The 20,072-nt window shown below is 43.3% G+C and overlaps 1 protein-coding gene across 5 annotated transcripts; it reads right to left on the reverse strand.

Moving 5' to 3' along the window:
- Positions 1-1,683: 1,683 nt before the first annotated feature.
- On the reverse strand, positions 1,684-13,985 carry LOC135507632 (uncharacterized). 5 transcript variants are annotated; one of them, XR_010450683.1, is made up of 9 exons: positions 13,135-13,985; positions 12,656-12,786; positions 12,266-12,448; positions 9,689-9,829; positions 9,161-9,272; positions 8,793-8,920; positions 8,182-8,510; positions 7,864-7,938; positions 3,538-3,625 (listed from the first exon to the last, which is right to left on the reverse strand). XR_010450683.1 is itself a non-coding variant. In XM_064927202.1 (7 exons), the coding sequence occupies exons 1-7, from the start codon at positions 13,415-13,417 to the stop codon at positions 2,627-2,629; spliced, it is 1,977 nt and encodes a 658-aa protein (XP_064783274.1). In that variant the 5' UTR covers positions 13,418-13,983; the 3' UTR covers positions 1,684-2,626. The 5 variants fall into 5 exon arrangements, 3 of the variants coding, with proteins under 3 accessions (XP_064783274.1, XP_064783276.1, XP_064783275.1); XR_010450685.1 differs by lacking the exon at positions 8,182-8,510; XM_064927202.1 differs by lacking the exons at positions 7,864-7,938; positions 8,182-8,510 and having other exon boundaries at positions 1,684-3,625; positions 13,135-13,983.
- Between the last annotated feature and the right edge of the window lie 6,087 nt (positions 13,986-20,072).

The raw sequence follows: 20,072 nt of genomic DNA on the forward strand, positions 1-20,072 counted from the left end.
AAAGTTGCATTAAGGTCTAGGAGCACGAGAACAGATGCAGAGCCTTGGTCTGACGCCATTAAAAGGTCATTTACCTCCTTCACAAGTGCAGTCTCAGTACTATGATGGTGTCAAATTAGACTGGACCGTTTTTACATTAATTGTATGAGTCAATGTGCAACAGCTTTTCTTTTGAGAGAGGAATGGGATATTCAATATAGGCTGATCGTTTTTTACATTTTCGAGTCAAGGTTTGGATTTTTCAGGTTTGGCTTTATTACTGACACTTCCAGTGAGTTTGATACACACCTGGAGTACAGGGAGCTGTTTATTATGTTCAATATATGAGGGCCAAGCACAGGAAGTAGCTCTCTCAGTAGTTTAGTTGGAATAGGGTCCAGTAGGCAGCTAGAAGGTTTAGAGGCTATGACTATTTTCGTTAATGAGTCGAGAGATACAGGATTAAGTAGTTCTGGACAACTGAGTTTGAGAAATCTATTTTACATTTTTTTTTTTATGATCATGAATTCATCACTGCTGAAGTGAATGGCATCCTTTCTTGGGGAATGCTGCTTTTTAGTTAGCTTTGCGACAGTATCAAAAATCAAATATGGATTGTTTTTATTCCCATCAATTAGGTTGGAAAAGTAGGGTGATCGAGCAGCAGTGAGGACTCTTCGATATTGCACGGTAATGTCTTTCCAAGTTAGTCGGAAGACTTCCAGTTTGGTGGAGCGTCATTTCCGTTCCAATTGTCTGGAAGTTTGTTTCAGGGCTTGTGTATTTAGTGTATACCAGGGAGCTGATTTCTTGTGACAAATGTTTTTAGTTTTAAGAGGTGCGACTCCATCTATTCAATGTTAAATCTTCGGTTAGGTGGTTAAGTGATTTTTGTACTCTGACATCCTTGAGTAGGTGGAGCGGGTCTGGAAGGGCATCTAGGAATCTTTGGGTTGTCCGAGAATTTATAGTGCAACTTTTGATAATCCTTGGTTGTGGTCTGAGCAGATTATCTGTTACGATTGCAAACATAATACAATTTTGGTCCGATAGTCCAGGATTATGAGGAAAAATATTTACATCCACCAGTGGACTGAACAACCTCTGTACCTTTTTTAGATTAGGTTACATTACATTGGCCTACATAAATCCGGGACACTCAAATTAGTATATGTTACTCTTGGTATGACAGTAGGTTACTTAAAGCAAAAGACGATAAGAAGGTGGTTGGTCAGGGGGGGATGGGATGGGTGGATAAAGCAAACTTCTAGCAACCCAATGGTTGCGTGTTTTCATGGACAAATATAGCATTTTAGCTAATTTGCAACTACTTGCTACTTTAATTACTCAGTATGTTAGCTAACCCTTCCCCTAAACCTAACCATAACTCTAATCTAAAGTAACATATCATGCTAAATGGTGTGGCATTGATTTTAGTAAAACATAACATTTTTCTCTGAGACCAGGCTGACTATGTTTGAGTCCCATACTGTAGTTACAGAATGACTTCATTGTTGTTAAACCCATCATGGTGGACATAAATATGGGTAAAATATAAGTAATAATACATCAAAATTCATCAGACAAACGTGACTAAATTATTTGTACAATAGGTGTTTGTGTAGGTATATTTAGTAAGTGTATATAAGCTGTTGGGTGTATGTAGAATAGGGTGAGATCAGATGTGATGTATACTAAAGAGAGTCTCAATATAAGTTTGTGTTTATTAAACATTTTAAAAAAATGAAATACACCATATGAAAACCACACATACAAGTCTCAACAAACTGCATTTATTATCATTAAAAGTGTCTTAGTAAAAAATAAAGTAGTTAAATGGATGTAATGAAATAGGGATTGGTGAACATCATATATCCTACACAGTGCAAACACTATAATATACCTTTTAGACTTATATATGCATTATACTGTTTATATCACACAATGTCTGGATGCAATATTCTATTCAGGAATATTCAACACTGTCCCTATCGTTATTCCAAATGCATCTGTGCATCTTTTCTGTTGACAGTAATGAAAATTAATCTTTGTCTTGAGAGAAGATTAAGAAGCATCCCGATTGGCTCTATGGATCTGGTCCACCTGACCAAGCTTATCCAGAGCTTTGCTGCGTGGCTTGGGGGTGGGCCCAATGGGGGCTTCCACGGTGACAGTTAACCAATGAGCAGCATGAAGTAGGAAGATAAGAGGGTAGATAAAGATGAGAAAGGAATCATGTTCTGTACACACAAATAAAAGGAACTCAGAAAAAGAGACACCCTCAAAGAGTACATGCATGGTTAGGTGGACTAAAGGAGAGAACTATTAAATGTGAGGTAGAAATATTTAAGGGTTAGCTTAGAGGAAGAGAAGATCAAAAACACAAATAGGGAATGAGAGGTTAGAGGGCAGGACTAAAGCTAATGAGAGAAAGTGAAGGTCGGCAGTATGTCACCTCTCTAACACCAATGATGGGAAGACAATGTGCTATTGGGTGGCCCTAAGGAACGAGGGGGTTACAGGAGTGATTCCTGTACCCTGAGGAGGGAATGGTTACCTTTTATGTTATGAAGTGTAATGGTTTTTCTGCTGGTGTGTCCTGAGGTAGCTCCTCTCTGAGAACCTCAGAGAAGGCGAATGGCCTTTCTCATGTGTGGACCTTCAGGTGCCTCTTCAGATGGTGCTGGTGGGAGAACCTTTTCTCACACTGAGGGCAGCTGTAGGGTTTCTCCCCTGTGTGGACCCTCTGGTGCCTCTTCAGGGTGCCAGCCTCTGAGAAGCGCATGTGACACTGGGTACAGCTGAACGGCTTCTCCCCTGTGTGGACCCTCTGGTGGATCTTCACATAGTTCGCCTCAGCAAAGCACTTCCCACATGTGGGGCAGGCGTATGGCTTGTTAGCGTCTGTCTTAATGTTTGGCCTCCCACGTTTTGACCAAATAACACCAGAGGAGGTAGAAGCAGGAGCCACCACCCTCATCTGGTTAGTCTTTGAGCTCCCTCCTTGACCTCTAGCCATTGTTTCGGTGTTGTTGGGATTGTGTGCCGTGTTATCAGCTAGATACTTCTTGTGGTGAACACCCATCCTGATCCTGTCTGTATTGGTGGGGTAACCATGAGGTAGTTGAGGAAGGCTAGACCCAGGTCCAGGCTTTCTATGAACCCAATCATCAGGCATTAGATGAGATCCTGAAGGAGAAGACAGACTTCCTGTTCGACTCCCACCAGGGGGGTCTCCCATTACTCTCGGTGAAGACTGAAGCCCAGGGTGACCTGCTCTGTTCATCATGGATACTGTGGTGTTTGTATCATAGGAACAGGAGGGTCTATCTCTATCAGCCCCAGGCCCTGCTTCATCCCTGCACCGAGAATGTGAAGAGGGTCTGGGCTGCAGACTGGAGTCTCTGTCTCTCTGATGACCACCAGGACTGAGGTTGGTCAGTCCACCTGTCCACTGGTTGTCTTCTGTGTGGTGGTGGAGTCTCTGTCCCTCATGGTTCAGTCTTGGTTCTGACTCAGGAAGGAAGAGTGACGGCTCCGGATCCAGGGTCCTGATCTGGGGCCAGGGTTTGTGACCGGCCGCATCAGAGGTCCAGTCTCTCCCGCCAGCAACACCGGATATCAACAGTTCCTCATGGACTGCAGACTGTAAACACAAATTGGACAGAAAAGCATAAAGGTTTATATAAGAAATTATTTGCGGTACACCCAGAAACATGAAAATTAATAACCACAGTCAAGCCCATCCCCAACACTGTGATTCAAGTACCCAACAATATGGATCCATTGAAGTTCATTATAAAAAATATCCATGTGTTGATTCAAGAACTAAGTATAATGTTTAGGTTTGACTGAGAGAAGGGAAACTCGATCCCTGTAATGATACAAAAATAACCAAGTCAGACAGTCAATTTTGTATTGAATTTCAACAAAATGGTATATATACACTCACATAACGTGAAGTACAGTACTTTCATTGCACAAAACGATGCGTGACAAGAAGAATAACTTTCTCACTTTGACACTACATTTTTCTGTAAATCTGGTACCCTCGCTTTGTTAAAATAAAATTTTGAAAATGTTGTACAAGGTTAAACATTACATTACAAATACCTTCAATACTTTGTGTCAAGTAAACATGAATTAAGGCAATATCCTCAACTCACTATTAAAAAAACAGTATCCTCCTAAAGGAACATATACTGAACAAAATCATTAACGCGACATGCAACATTTTAAAAGATTTACAGAGTTACAGTTCATATATGAAAAGCAGTCAATGTAAATACATAAATTAGGCCCTACTCTATGGATTTCACATGACTGCGAATAACTCTGGCTCAGGGGAGCGAAGGTGAATGGCAAGGCACTGGAATGACGAACTGCCCTTGCTCTCTCCACTGGGATCCTCTGCCTCTGACCCTATTACAGGGGCTGAGTCACTGGCTTACTCGTGCTCTTCCATGCCACCCCAAGGAGGGGTTTGTCACTTGAGTGGGTTGAGTCACTGACGTGATCTTTCTGTCCGGTTATGCACCCCCTCTGCGGTGGAGGAGATCTTGTGGGCTATACTCAGCCTTTGTGTCAGGGTAGTAAGTTGGTGGTCTGTTGATATCCCTCTAGTGGTGTGGGGGCTGTGCTTTGGCAAAGTGGTCAGGGTTTTATCCTGCCTGGTTGGCCGGGGGTACCGTTGGACAAGGCCGCAGTGTCCCCTGAGCTGAGTCCCCCGCCCCACCTTAACCTCCAGTATCTATGCTGCAATAGTCTGTGCTGGGGTGCTAGGGTCAGTCTGTATGGTGAAATTATCCTGTCTTATCTCTTGTCCTGTATGAATTATGCTCCCTCTAATTCTCCCATGCCTCAGGACTACCTCACCTGATGACTGCTGGCTGTCCCCTTTCCCAGTCCACCTGGTCATCCAGTTTTGCTTGTTGCTATGGAACCCTGACCTGTTCACCAGACGTGCGAATCTGTCCCGGACCTGCTGTTTTCGACCCTCTATCTCACTATCCCCCACACCTGCTGTCTCGACCTCTGAATACTCGGCTATGAAAAGCCAACTGACATTTTATCCTGAGGTGCTGACCTGTTGCACAACCACTGTGATTATTATTTGACCCTGCTGGTCAGAGCATCAGCTGTTCCGGACGACTGTGTGATCACGCTCTCCGTAGCCAACGTGAGTAAGACCTTTAAACAGGTCAATATACACAAGGCTGCGGGGCCAGATGGATTACCAGGACATGTGCTCCAGGCATGTGCTGACCAACTGGCAGGTGTCTTCACTGACATTTTCAATATGTCCCTGATTGAGTCTGTAATATCAACATGTTTCAAGCAGACCACCCTGTGCTCAAGAACACAAAGGCAATCTGCCTAAATGACTACAGACCCGTAGCACTCACGTCCGTAGCCATGAAGTGCTTTGAAAGGCTGGTAATTGGTCACATCAACACCATTTTCCCAGAAACTCTAGACCCACTCCAATTTGCATACCGCCCAAACAGATCCACAGATGATGCAGTCTCTATTGCACTCCACACTGCCCTTTCCCATCTGGACAAAAGGAACACTTATGTGAGAATGCTATTCATTGACTATAGCTCAGCGTTCAACACCATAGTACCCTCAAAGCTCATCACTAAGCTAAGGATCCTGGAACTAAAAACCTCCCTCTGCAACTGGATCCTGGACTTCCAGATGGGCCGCCCCCAGGTGGTAAGGGTAGGTAGCAACACATCTGCCACGCTGATCCTCAACACTGGTGCCCCCCAGGGGTGCGTGCTCAGTCCCCACCTGTACTCACTTTTCACCCACAACTGCATGGCCAGGCACGACTCCAACACCATTAAGTTTGCAGACGACACAACAGTGGTAGGCCTGATCACCGACAACAATGAGACAGCGTATAGGGAGTAAGTCAGAGACCTGGCCGGGTGGTGCCAGAATAACAACCTATCCCTCAACGTAACCAAGACTAAGGAGATTATTGTGGACTACAGGAAAAGGAGGACCAAGTACGCCCCCATTCTCATTGACGGGGCTGTAGTGGAGCAGGTTGAGAGCTTCAAGTTCCTTGGTGTCCACATCACCAACAAACTAGAAAGGTCCAAGCACACAAAGACCGTTGTGAAGGGGGCACGACAAAGCCTATTCCCCCTCAGGAAACTAAAAAGATTTGGCATGGGTCCTGAGATTCTCAAAAGGTTCCACAGCTGCAACATCGAGAGATCCTAACTGGTTGCATCACTGCCTGGTACGGCAATTGCTCGGCCTCCGACCGCAAGGCACGACAGAGGGTAGTGTGTACGGCCCAGTACATCACATGGGGCTAAGCCCGCCTGCCATCCAGGACCTCTACACCAGGCGGTGTCAGAGGAAGGCCCTAAAAATGGTTAAAAAAAACCCAGCCACCCCAGTCATAGACTGTTCTCTCTACTACCGCATGGCAAGCAGTACCGGAGTGCTAAGTCTAGGACAAAAAAGCTTCTCAACAGTCTTTACCCCCAAGCCATAAGAGTCCTGAACAGGTAATCAAATGGATACCCAGACTATTTGCATTGTGTGCCCCCCCAACCCCTCTTTTATGCTGCTGCTACTCTCTGTTTACCATATATGCACAGTCACTTTAACTATACATTCATGTACATATGTACATACTGCCTCAATTGACCCGACCAACCAGTGCTCCCGCACATTACCTAACCAGGCTATCTGCATTGTGTCCCGCCACCAACCACCCACCAACCCCTCTTTACGCTACTGCTACTCTCTGTTCATCATATATGCATAGTCACTTTAACCATATCTACATGTACATACTACCTCAATCAGCCTGACTAAACAATGTTTTTCACTGTCTTTTTACTGTTGTTTTTATTTCTTTACTTACCTATTGTTCACCTAATACCTTTTTTGCACTATTGGTTAGAGCCTGTAAGTAAGCATTTCACTGTAAGGTTGTATTTGGCACACGTGACAAATAAACTTTGTTTTGAATGTTTGAACATCTTGAAGAATGATCTGGCCTTAATGGCTGTGTACTCTTATAATCTCCACCTGGCACAGCCTGAAGAGGACTGCCTACTCCTCAGGCCCTGGTTCCTCTCTAGGTTTCTTCCTAAGTTCCTGGCTTTTATTTAATAGTTTTTTATTTAATCTTTCTTTAACTAAGCGAGTCAGTTAAGAACAAATTCTTATTTACAATGACAAACTACCAAAACGCATAAGGCGTATATAAATATGCGACAAAACACACATCACAACAAGAGAAACAACACTACATAAAGAGAGACCTAAGACAACACCATAGCAAGGAGGAACACATGACAACACAGCATGGTAGAAACACAACAAAACAACATGGTAGCAACACAACATGGTAGCAGCAAAAAAAATGGTTCAAACATTATTGGGCACAGACAACAGCACAAAGGGCAAGAAGGTAAAGACAACAATACACCACACAAAGCAGCCAAAACTGTCAGTAAGAGTGTCCATGATTGAGTCTTTGAATGAAGAGACTGAGATAAAATTGTCCCGTTTGAGTGTTTGTTGCAGCTCGTTCCAGACGCGAGTTGCAGCGAACTGAAAAGAGGAGTGACCCAGGGATGTGTGTGTTTTGCGGACCTTTAACAGAATGTGACTGGCAGAACGGGTGTTGTATGTGGAGGATGAGGGCTGCAGTAGATACCTCAGATAGGGGGGAGTGAGGCCTAAGAGGGTTTTAAAAATAAGCATCAACCAGTGGGTCTTGCGACGGGTAAACAGAGATGACTAGCTTACAGAGGAATATAGTGCAGTGATGTGTCCTATAAGGAGCATTAGTGGCAAATCTGATGGCCGAATGGTAAAGAACAACTAGCCACTCGAGAGCACCCTTACCTGCCGATCTATAAATTACGTCTCCGTAATCTAGCATGGGTAGGATGGTCATCTGAATCAGGGTTAGTTTGGCAGCTGGAGTGAAAAAAAGAGTGATTACGATAAAGGAAACCAAGTCTATATTTAACTTTAGCCTGCAGCTTTGATATGTGCTGAGAGGAGGACAGTGCACCGTCTAGCCATACTCCCAAGTACTTGTATGAGGTGACTACCTTAAGCTCTAAACCCTGGGGTTTTAGGCTGAGTTTCTGTATAAGTACTTAGTCACATCTGCTAATGTAAAAAGGGTTTCATAAATACATTTGATTTGATTCTCACACTGGGGGCAGCTGTAGGATTTCTCCCCTGTGTGGACCCTCTGGTGCCTTTACAGGCTGGATGAGTGGGAGGAACTGGCCCGGCACAAGTGGCAGCTGAACGGTTTCTCCTCCGTGTGTATCCTCTGGTGGATATCCACCTGTTCCGTCTCAACTACTCTCATTTGTCAATGGGCTTGTGTAGCCATTTAGTGTTGAGGCCCTGGCATTGTCTGAGGTTTTGTTTAACATTAGGAAGGTGTGACGAGGACGAAGGCCAGGGAGTGTCTGTTGTCGCAGGGACCATGTTCCAGTTGATAGATCCTATAGAAGGCAGGCTGAAGGCAGCACCTGTTAGGGGATTAACATGAGGTGCCATCAGTCTCTCTGAATCACAACTATAGGAGCAGGACGGAGCATCGCTAAACAAGTCTGTGTCTGTTCTCTCCCGCCACATACGGACACCTCCCCGACCCTGCAGACCAATTCTACGCCTCGCCCTGGTCTCAGCCAGTCCGTTGTCATGGAGACTAAATTAGGATGTTGTTTTGTGTTCCATTGTCTGTTTCTGGTTGTGGTTAACAGTTTTATTATTCCTAGCCCAGAGTTGAGGATGCGGTCCCAGCCACTGACCTCAGCCATGTCGCCTCTGGTCCTGGCCTGCTCAATGTTTTCGTCCCCGGGGCCCTTGGCTGCACCCGTCTGAGTCGGGGAATCCAAGATGGCCACCCAGTCTCCTCTGTTAGCCTCCAGCCAACCACCTGCAGGAAGTGGTTACAAAATAGACTTTATAAACATGGCAGAGAACTCTACATATGGATTTTCTTTCATCAATTACCAGGTCCAGTTCATACATTATAAATGTGTGTTTTTGTATGTAAATACAAGTTGTATTGATTTCATTTTATGAATGAAGAAAAATAACAACACATAGCCAGGTGCATCACTATTCCCATTGAAGATGTATTACTGTATGGAGGCTATATGTATTTCTCTCTTACCTTGCTCCCCCATCTTTACTCCACTCAGCAGGTCAATGCTCTCTGGTTCGTCTTCTATTGTCTCCTCTTTGACCAGCATTAGATCAGGCTTCCCATCCTCCATGTCTTCTGACTGTAAGAGATACAGAGTGAGAGGATGTTGGATCAAGAAATCTGATATCAGCACACTGCTATGGAGCATGGGTAGGATGGTCTTCTGAATCAGGGTTAGTTTGGCAGCTAACCCTAATTTGATTACTTGACACTCTTTAATAGTTTTATAATTCAAAGGTATGGTCAAGACCTGGGCCCGTAACCACAAAGATTCTCAGAGTAGGAATGCAGATCTAGGATCTTTACATATGTTATTCATTATGATCTAAAAGGCTAAACTGATCCTAGATCAGCACTCCTACTCTTTACCTATGTTATTCATTATGATCTAAAAGGCTAAACTGATCCTAGATCAGAGCACTCCTACTCTGAGAGGCTTTGTGGATATGGGCCCTGACCTAATACCATTCAGCCAGTCGTTCACAGTGGGCTCACCTCAGTGAGACTGTGTGTGGTCCTGTGCTGCTCAGCTGGTTCCTCTGTGGGTTCAGGAGGATGTGTAGTCTGGTTGTCCTCCATGACCAGAACCTCCTCACATCCCTCATCCTTCACCAGCAGCACCTCTGGACCCTTCTCCTGTAAGAGACAGGTGATACAGACATACACTCCCTCAGGTACTTTATTTTACCTTTATTTAACTAGGCAAGTCAGTTAAGAACAAATTCTTATTTTCAATGACGGCCTAGGAACAGTGGGTTAACTGCCTGTTCAGGGGCAGAACGACAGATTTGTACCTTGTCAGCTCGGGGGCTTGAACTTGCAACTAGTCCAATGCTCTAACCACTAAGCTACCCTGCCGCCCTAGGTACGTACACACACAGATAATAAACACTTTAAACATGGAGTGTTTATCAATCCCCACTACGTTTGAGTCCTATACTGTAGTTAGAGAATGACTTAATTGTTGTTAAACCCATCATGGTGGACATAAATATGATGTTGTGGGTAAAAAGTCAGCAATGATAAGTCAAGTAATCATCAGACAAACCTGACTAGTGTATAGTGTATGGGTATTTGTAGGTATATTTGGTGAGTGTTCACTGAGTGTACAAACCATTAGGAACACCTTCCAAATACAATTAATCGGGGCATGGACTCTACAAGGTGTCGAAAGCGTTCCACAGGGTTGCTGGCCCATGTTAACTCCAATGCTTCCCAAAGTTGTGTCAAGTTGGCTGGATGTCCTTTTGGGTGGTGTTCCATTCTTGATACACGCGTGAAAAATCAAGCAGCGTTGCAGTTCTTGACACAATCAAACCGGGTGCACCTGGCACCTACTACCATACCCCATACAAAGGCACTTAAATATTTAGTCTTGCCCATCCACACATACACAATCCATGTCTCAATTGTCTCAATGCTTAAAAATCATTTTGAACCTGTCTCCTCCCCTTCATTTACACCGATTGAAGTGGATTTAATAGGTGACATCAATAAGGGATCATAGCTTTCACCTGCATTCACCTGGTCATTCTATGTAATGGAAATAGCGGTTTTCCTAATGTTTTGTGGACTAAGTGTATATTGGTTATAAAGCACTGTTGTGTGTTTGCAGAATAGTGTAAGATCAGATGTGATGTATGCTAACGCGAGTCTCAATCAAAGTCTTAGAATGAAAAGTCCCACTTTGTGTTCATTGAACAAACAAGTTTTAAATACACCACATGAAAACCACACATACTTGTCATGTCTCAACAAAAATATCTGCCTGAAGTTAATGAACTGCATTCATTTTCTCATTACAAAAAGTGTCTTTGGAAAATTTGCGAACATCAGATACACAGTACAAACACAATATGAAACAGACTTTTAGGCTTTACGTGCCTTATACACTGAGTGTATACCAAACATTATGAACACCTGCTCTTTCCATGACAAACTGACCAGGTGAATGCAGGTGAACGCTATGATTCCTTATTGATGTCACTTGTTCAATCCACTTCAATCAGTGTAGATGAAGTGGAGGAGACAAGGTAAAGAAGGATTGTTGGTAACACTTCACTTGACACCCAGTGTCATAACACGTTATAACCTGTAATAATATGGTCATAACACATATTTAGACCTGTTGAGACATGTTTTGCGTTATTTTATGGCTGGTTATGACACCTACGTAAGAGTGCCCTGCTAGAGCCTCCCGGTCGACTGTAAGTGCTGTTATTGTGAAGTAGAAACATTTACAAGCAACAGCAGCTCAGCAGCAACACTCACTACTGAGTTCCAAACTGCCTCTAGAAGCAACGTCTACCCAATAACTGTTTGTCTGGAAATGGGTTTCCATGGCCGAGCAGCCGCAAACAAGCCTAAGATCACCATGGGTAATGCCAAGTGTCAGCTGGAGTGGTGTAAAGCTTGCCGCCATTGGACTCTAGAGCAGTGGAAACGCGTTCTCTGGAGTGATGAATCACGCTTCACCATCTGGCACTCCGACAGACGAATCTGGGTTTGGCGGATGCCAGGAGAACGCTACCTGCCCAAATGCATAGTGCCAACTGTAAAGTTTGGTGGAGGAGGAATAATGGTCTGGGGCTATTTTTTCAAGGTTCGGGCTAGGCCCCTTAGTTTCAGTGAAGGGATATCTTAACGCTACAGCATACAATGACATTCAAGATGATTCTGTGCTTCCAACTTTGTGGTAACAGTTTGGGGAAGGCCCTTTCCTGTTTCAGCATGACAATGCCCCTGTGCACTAAGCGAGGTCCATACAGAAATGTACCAGTTCCAGTCCCCTCTAGACAGATCAGTCTGTGTCTCTAAACCCAAGGATATGTTTCCAGGGACCATCTCTGTAGCGTAAGGACAAAACAGATCATCACCGCGAGTGTCTAACGCATCTCCACGGGAATAAACCATCCTCTGGCTCTGGTGAATCACCAGTAAATAGTAGAAACCAGGATCAGGAGGTCAGACTGGTGGCCCTCGTCTCTTTGGCCCTGATCTGTGTTCATATCGTGTGTGTAAGAGCCTGTGTGTTACAGTTAAAGTCTTTGTGTCGGAGAGCATTCGACTGACCTCCGTGATGCTGCAACGGTTCCTGGCCTGGAGCGCAGCGGCGGTGGTGAGGTCCTCCGTGTCTACAGGGCGCCCCACTCCAGATGCTGCTCCAGTCTGGATGTCTCTGCTGTGCCGCGGGTCCTCCTCTCCTCCAGACCTCTCCAGTTTGACTCCAGCATCTGCAGCCTCTGCATCTGCAGACTGACACAAGAAGAGAGGACATTCCAATCAGTACATGGGTTGAATTGGATAACAATGTCAAAGGGAAGTCTCACAAGCTCCCCTATGGCAGATAAATTAGGATGTAAATGTAAGCAAGTGAATAGCTGAGGGGAGCCTTTGAAATAAACCGTCCACATTTGACTTACAAAGTAACTGTACTTTTTTACATAACACTATTACACTAACCTCTATCATGATAATGTTCTGGGTTGAGGTTCCACTCCCCTCATCAACAGTGATTGGTTGGTCATCACTCCTTGTATTGTGTCCCGCTGGCTTCACAAAGCTCCTGTAGCCTCCAGTGAGATGTCCTTCACCTGAGAGAGTGATTGGGGGGAAAGAGGTGGTCAGGTTATCTAATGTTCAACACTATATTGTATACTATTGACCGTTTTGACACTGTCTAGAATTGGCAAGGATGTAAGGTAATGCTTCTCACAACTTATTGATATACTATGTATTGATACATGTATTATGTTCCAGGCATGAGCAAATAATAGTAAATGCAGTAAATCAAGAATCTGGTGAGAATATGATATTGTGTCAGGGGAATTATTGCATACTATCCTAAAACTGACCAAGATAGATGGGGTTGACACATCTAAAGCCACACAAGCGCAGAGGGGAAGGGGGCGACAGGTCCCGCAGTCTCCTGCTACATTTACCTCTCGCCATCGCTCTGTATCGGTCGACGATCTTGACACTACTGGGATGACTGCCGAGGACGCGCTCTTGCATTGTCCTCTCTGCGCGCTCCCGTGTCACCTTCAGTTCCAGTAGCTGTAGTTTCCTACGCAATGCCCTGTTTTCTTTCTGGCTTTGAGAAATTTCCAAACGAAACACTGCATAGTCGTCGTCTACGAGTTTACAGATCTCTGCCACGGCTGCATTCGCTAGCACCTCCACGACGGAGGCTATTTGAGTGTGAAAAACCATACAGTTATCCATTGTTGGCTAACGTTAGCCGTTAACAGCTAGCTAGCGTTACCAAGATAACATCTATCAACCAAGTCCTGTTTCCAACGCGATGCGGTGAATTTAAATTGATCATATTTTGAGTTCCAGGGTGTTAGTTAATACACGTCAAAATAATAACAACAAAAAAGCTTTTCAGTTCTGTTTTCTTTTTTTCTTATTTTAAGTTTTATTGGAGAATCGCAACCAACTGCCATGTGCATACACCGCCACCTACTGTACTGGAGTGTGAGACCGTTACGACATCTATTCCACTATACTATCTTAACTAACCCATTACATTTATAATAAAATAAAATAATTCCCTACAAACCTTCCTACTTCCATCACCCCACCCAAATTGGACTGCAGTGGAGAAGGTGAAAAGTTTCAACTTCTTCGGCGTACACATCACTGACAATCTGAAATGGTCCACCCACACAGACAACAGCGCCTCTTCAACCTCAGAAGGCTGAAGAAATTTGGCTTGGCACCTAATACCCTCAAAAACTTTTACAGATGCCTAATTGAGAGCATGCTGTCGGGCTGTATCACCGTCTGGTACGGCAACTGCATCGCCCACAACCACAGGGCTCTCCAGAGGGTGGTGCGGTCTGCCCAACGCACCACTGGGGGCACACTGCCTGCCCTCCAGTACAATAACAGCAGCACCCAATGTCACAGGAAGGGCAAAAAGATCATCAAGGACATCAACCACCCGAGCCATGTCCTGTTCACCCCGCTACGATCCAGAAGGCGAGGTCAGTACAGGTGCATCAAAGCTGGGACAGAGAGACTGAAAACCAGCTTCTATCTCAAGGCCATCACTGTTAAATAGTAATATATATATATATCTGGAATCACTGGTCTCTTTAATAATGTTTACGTTCAGATTTACTCATTTCATATGTGTATACTGTATTCTATTCTACTGTATTTTAGTCAATGCCACTCCGACACTGGTCATCCTAATATTTATATATTTCTTAATTCCATTATTTTACTTTTAGATTTTTTTGTGTTGTTGTGAATTGTTAGATACTCTTGGCACTGTTGGAGCTACACCCGCACCAACATCCGTGAAATATGTGTATGTGACCAATAAAATTTGATTGACCCTGTCAAACACCTCTCCTTTGTTACATCATACATTTCACAAAATAATAATACATGTTCAACCGTTTCCTCTTCCATGTTTCCCTATCAATTTAATCCAGTACGCCCTAATCTCACCCTAAACAACATAACCGCCTCCCTTCTGTTTCCATTGTATGATACTATCTCCAGTACAGATTTTCCCTTCTGTTTACTTCTTCAAGTTGGGCTGCACCAAAAAGTTGTATTGCTGCCACCTACTGTGTGGAGTGAAAACTGGGAGACTTTAAATGGACGGTTGCACTGCAAGCCACATCTTTCTCAAAAACACTTCCAACTAAGTTTGGTGGTGTATAAATTGACTTCATATTTTAAAGGTAGATTCAGCGAGATGATGTTGCCACAAGCAGCACCACAGATATAAGTTGACGAACGTCGATGAGTTAAGTCAGGGGAGGCGTATCTGCGAACTAATGTGGTTTTCCAACAGCAAGGCTCAGATCAACATGGCAGCTTTGCCATTGTTTATGAAAGGTTTTCTTTATAATGTCGAAATAAACATCTATTCTAATCCCCATATTACACACTCACAAACTGAAATCATAACATGATGTGTGTACACCAGGGTTGGGCTCAATTTGAATTGCAGTCAGTCAATTCAGGAAGGAATTTGAATTTAAAATATATATTTTTTTTTTATTACTTTTGACGTAAATGGCTTCTCATTTACAGTTTGAGAAGTAATGGAAAATAGATGCTGTTTTTTCAAACATTGAATTGGAATTTCAGGTTACTCCCTGAAAGGATTGCCTTCAATTCGAATTGAGCCCAACCCAGGTGTACATTGTTCAATCACTTAGTGACAGAGAGCCTCAAATATCACACTTATTTGTAAATATCCAGGGTAAATTAATTCCTGTTTCAGTCATGGCTTTGGTCATGTTCGCGTGGGTCAAACAAAAACACTCTAAGGATTGGTTGAACCAAAACAGCTGAGAAGTTTAGCCACACGCTTGTGGAAATTGACCAGCTACTACTTTTTTCTGCATGGACTGCAGACTGTAAACACAAATTGAACAGAAAAGCATAAAGGTTTATATGAAAAACTCTTTGTTGTACACATAGAGACATGATATTATAAATGTTAACCACAGTCAAGCCCATCTCTAACACTGACTCAAGTACCTAACAATATGGAGCCATTGGGGTTTATTATTATATAAAATCCATGTGTTGATTCAAGAATTTTGGTTCGACTGACAGAAGGGAAACTCAGTCCCTGCAATGACACAAAAAGAACCAAGTCAGTCAGCACAGAGTCAATTTAGTATTTAATTTCAACAAAATGGTCATACACAGATAATTTGAAGTACAGTACTCGTATTGCACAAAACAATACATGTGACATGTAGAATAACTTCTCACTATGGGAACACTTTTCTGTAAATGTACAGTGCATTCGGAAAAAGTATTCAGACCCCTTCACTTTTTCCACATTTTGTTTTTATGTTACAGCCTTATTTTAAAATGTATGAAAAATATAAAACATCCTCATCAATCAACACACAATACCCCATAATGACAAAGCAAAAACATATTTAAAAAAAAATTTTTGGTTAAAAAAATAAAAAAAATAAAACTGAAATACCTTATTTACATAAGTATTCAGACCCTTTGCTATGAGACTCGAAATTGAGCTCAGGTGCATTTTGTTTCCATTGATCATCATTCAGACATTTCTACAACTGGATTGGAGTCCACTTGTAGTAAATTCAATGGATTGGACATGATTTGGAAAGGGAAACACCTGTTTATAGAAGGTCCCGCAGTTGACAGTACATGTCAGAGCAAAAACCAAACCTTGAGTTTGAAGGAATTGTCCGTCGAGCTCCGAGACAGGGTTGTGTCTAGGCACATATCTGGGGAAGGGTACCAAAACATTTTTGCAGCATTGAAGATCCCCAAGAACACAATGACCTCCATCATTCCTAAATGGAAGAAGTTTGGAACCACCAAGACTCTTTCAAGAGCTAGCCACCAGGCCAAACTGAGCAATCGGGGGTGAAGGGCTTTGGTGAGGGAGGTGACTAAGAACCCGATGGCTGCTCTGGCAGAGCTCTAGAGTTGCTCTGTGGCGATGGGAGAACCTTCCAGAAGGACAACCATCTCTGCAGCACTTCACCAATCAGGCCTTTATGGTAGAGTGGCCAAACTGAAGACACTCCTCAGTAAAAGTCACATGCCAGCCCGCTTGGATTTTGCCAAGAGACTCCTAAAGGTCTCTGGTCTGATGAAACCAAGATTGAACTCTTTGGCCTGAATGCCAAAGGTCACGTCTGGAGGAAACCTGGCACCATCCCTATGGTGAAGCATGGCGGTGGCAGCATCATGCTGTGGGGATGTTTTTCAGAGGCAGGGACTGGGAGACTAGTCAGGATCAAGGGGAAGATGAACGGAGCAAAGTACAAAGAGATTATTGATGAAAACCTGCTCCAGAGCTCTCAGGACAGACTAGGGCAAAGGTTCACCTTCCAACAGGACAACAACCCTAAGCACACAACCAAGACAACACAGGAGTGGCTTTGGGTCAAGTCTCTGAATCTCCTTGAGTGGCCCAGCCAGAGCCATAACTTAAACCCGCTCGAACATCTCTGAAGAGACCTGAAAATAGCTGTGCAACGACGAGCCCCATCCAACTTGACAGAGCAGAGAAGAATGGGAGCAACTCCCCAAATACAGGTGTGCCAAGCTTGTAGCGTAATACCCAAGAAGACTTGAGGCTGTAATCACTGCCAAATGTGCTTCAGCAAAGTACAGAGTAAAGGGTTTGAATTCATATGTAAATGTGATATTTCAGTTTTTTATTTTGTAATAAATTTGCAAACATTTCTAAAAACCTGTTTTGTCATTATGGGGTATTGTGTGTAGATTGATGAGTCGAAAAAACAATATAATCCACTTTAGAATAAGGCTGTAACGTAACAAAATTTGGAAAAAGACAAGAGGTCTGAATGCACTTTATATGCAAACGTATGTGGACACCCTTTCAAATTAGTGGATTCGGCTATTTCAGCCACACCTGTTGCTTTCAGGTGTATACAATCGAGCACACAGCCATGCAATCTCCATAGACAAACATACTTTCCGAACGCACTGTATGACACCTTCAAATGGGGGTCTAGATACATAAAGTAATTCATTCCTAAATGGTAAAACATATGTATGAAAATACCCTCAAATAAAAGGTGTCATTCTGTATTGTCGCCTAATGAAACATTGATCTCAAATCCAAAATGCTGGAGTACAGATCCAAATTAAAAGTTTTAGCTTCACTGTCCAAATAAATATGTGAGTGTACATCAGTATAAATACAGTCAAATTTGAGTGTGTGACTTGTGTGGCTGAGTAAGTAAATTATTGAGTGACAATGTTTGCAACAGCCATGGGAGATTCATAACAATACTACACATAACAGATATGATGAAAGTTAATAGAGGGGAGGATGACAAAATATCTGATTACGGGCAACTCCTACCTACGACCCAGTGCCAATTGTGGACACTCCTATGTCTCATAGGGATATTCAGAAAGGGCTTCTTGGTGGGGACAGTCTGGTGCTGCTTCACATATTTTGTCTTAGCAAAGCGCTTCCCACACATGGGCAGGCATACGGCTTGTCGTAATGCTCGGCCTCCCACGTCACCCTGAGGAGGTAGAAGCATGACCCACCGCTCTCAAGTGGTCAGTATTTGAGCTCCCTCCTTGATTTCTAGTCATTGTTTGGGTGTTGTTGGGATTGCGGGCTGAATTACACACTAGGTACCACACATTAGACAAGACCCTTAAGGAGAAGACAGACTTGCTGAAAGACTACCACCAGGGGGGGTCTGCCACCACTCAGGGTGACCTGCTCTGACCTGCTCTGTTCATCGTGGACCCTGTGGTGTTTGTGTCATAGGAACACGAGGGATTATCTCTTTCAGCCCCATTCCTTGCTCCAACCCTGCACTGAGACTGTGGCGAGCAACACCAGATATCATCAGGTCCTCATGGACTGCAGACTGTAAACGCAAATTGTACAGAAGAGCATATAAAGGTTTAAATAAGTTGTTGCTGTACTCACAGAAACATGACATATTAGAAAATGTTAACCACAGTCAGTTGAGTTTATTATGATATATTTTCTCCATATGTGTCGTTTCAATAATTAAGTACAATGTTTTGGTTCGACTGAGAGAAGGGAAACGCAGTCCCTGCAATGATACAAAAATAACCAAGTCAGTCAGCACAGAGTCAATTTTGTATTTAATTTCGACAAAATGGTCATACACTCACATAACATGAAGTACAGTACTTTTATTGCACAAACCGATACGTGACACAATGGTAACACTACCTTTTCTGTAAATCTGGTACCCTCACTTTGATAGAATTCCTTTTTGAATACTTTGGAAAAGGTTCAACATTACATTACACACAGCTTCACTACTTCATGTCAAGTAAACATGAATTAAGGCACTATCATTATCTCACTATAAAACACCAGTCTCAACCAAAAGGGACATAGTTGTCACTCTTCATTAGGGAAGCATTTTTACAGACACCATCACATCAACCATCACCATATCATCTACTCTGCCTCATCACACTCATTATTTCACCAGTTCACCTCATCCAGTTCCCTGCAATATTCGAATCCACCAGAATTAACTACAAATAAACAAACTAGTACTACATATCACTCTATACATGGGCTGTGTGTGTTTTCTGCTGGTGTGTCCTGAGGTAGCTCCCCTCTGAGAACATCATGTTAGTTGATTTGATACTATGCAAAACGTCTTCGTTCATTTGATACTATGCAAAAATTATTCGTTCATTTGATACTATGCAAAACGTTTTCGTTCATTTGATACTATGCAAACATGTAAGTCGATTTGATTACTTGACACTTTAAATGGTTTGATAATTCAAAGGTGTGGTCCCACACTTACAATGATTGAAGACCCTGGCCTGTATTCACAAAGAGTCCAAGTAGGAGTGCTGATCGAGGATAAGGTCCCAACCTGTCTAAATAGTCTTATTCATTATGATTTAAAAGGCAAATCTGATTCTAGATCAGCACTTACAGGGGGATGCCCAAGACTTCTATCTAAGTAGATGCATAAAGCACATACTGGACATAAACGGTGGAGGTGCTCTTCTTCCATATAAGTGAAGGGTGGCGGGCGGAAAGCCATAAGCTCCAAGCGGAGACAATTGCAATTGCTGCTAACCTTCGGCATAAAGGCAGGGTTGGGTAACAATGTTACCTTGGATAACCCCAGGGCAAACTGTAGGCACGAATGGTGGACTGACAGTGCGTGCAGCTCACTCACTTGCTTTCCGGATGTAAGGGCAATCAGCAAAGCCATCTTGAAGGAGAGATTTTTCAACTAAGTTTTCAAGTCGGCTCAAAAGGTTGCTGTGAAATCGCCTCAAGCACAAAAGACAGACCCCAAGACGGGGCTGAAGGCTTGGAGACTGGGCATAAGCGACGAGCTCCCTTCATGAAACA

The sequence above is a fragment of the Oncorhynchus masou genome, chromosome 21 (assembly GCF_036934945.1).
Source record: "Oncorhynchus masou masou isolate Uvic2021 chromosome 21, UVic_Omas_1.1, whole genome shotgun sequence".
NCBI lineage: Eukaryota > Metazoa > Chordata > Actinopteri > Salmoniformes > Salmonidae > Oncorhynchus > Oncorhynchus masou.

Excerpts from the sequence above, each read along its gene's own strand:
- LOC135507632 (XM_064927202.1), bottom strand. The coding sequence starts at position 13,417 with ATGGATAACTGTATGGTTTTTCACACTCAAATAGCCTCCGTCGTGGAG. Across the intron at positions 9,830-12,265 it reads ACCGTTGCAGCATCACGGAG|GAGAAGGGTCCAGAGGTGCT; the intron begins GTCAGTCGAATG and ends TGTCTCTTACAG. Across the intron at positions 9,273-9,688 it reads CCACACACAGTCTCACTGAG|TCAGAAGACATGGAGGATGG; the intron begins GTGAGCCCACTG and ends TATCTCTTACAG.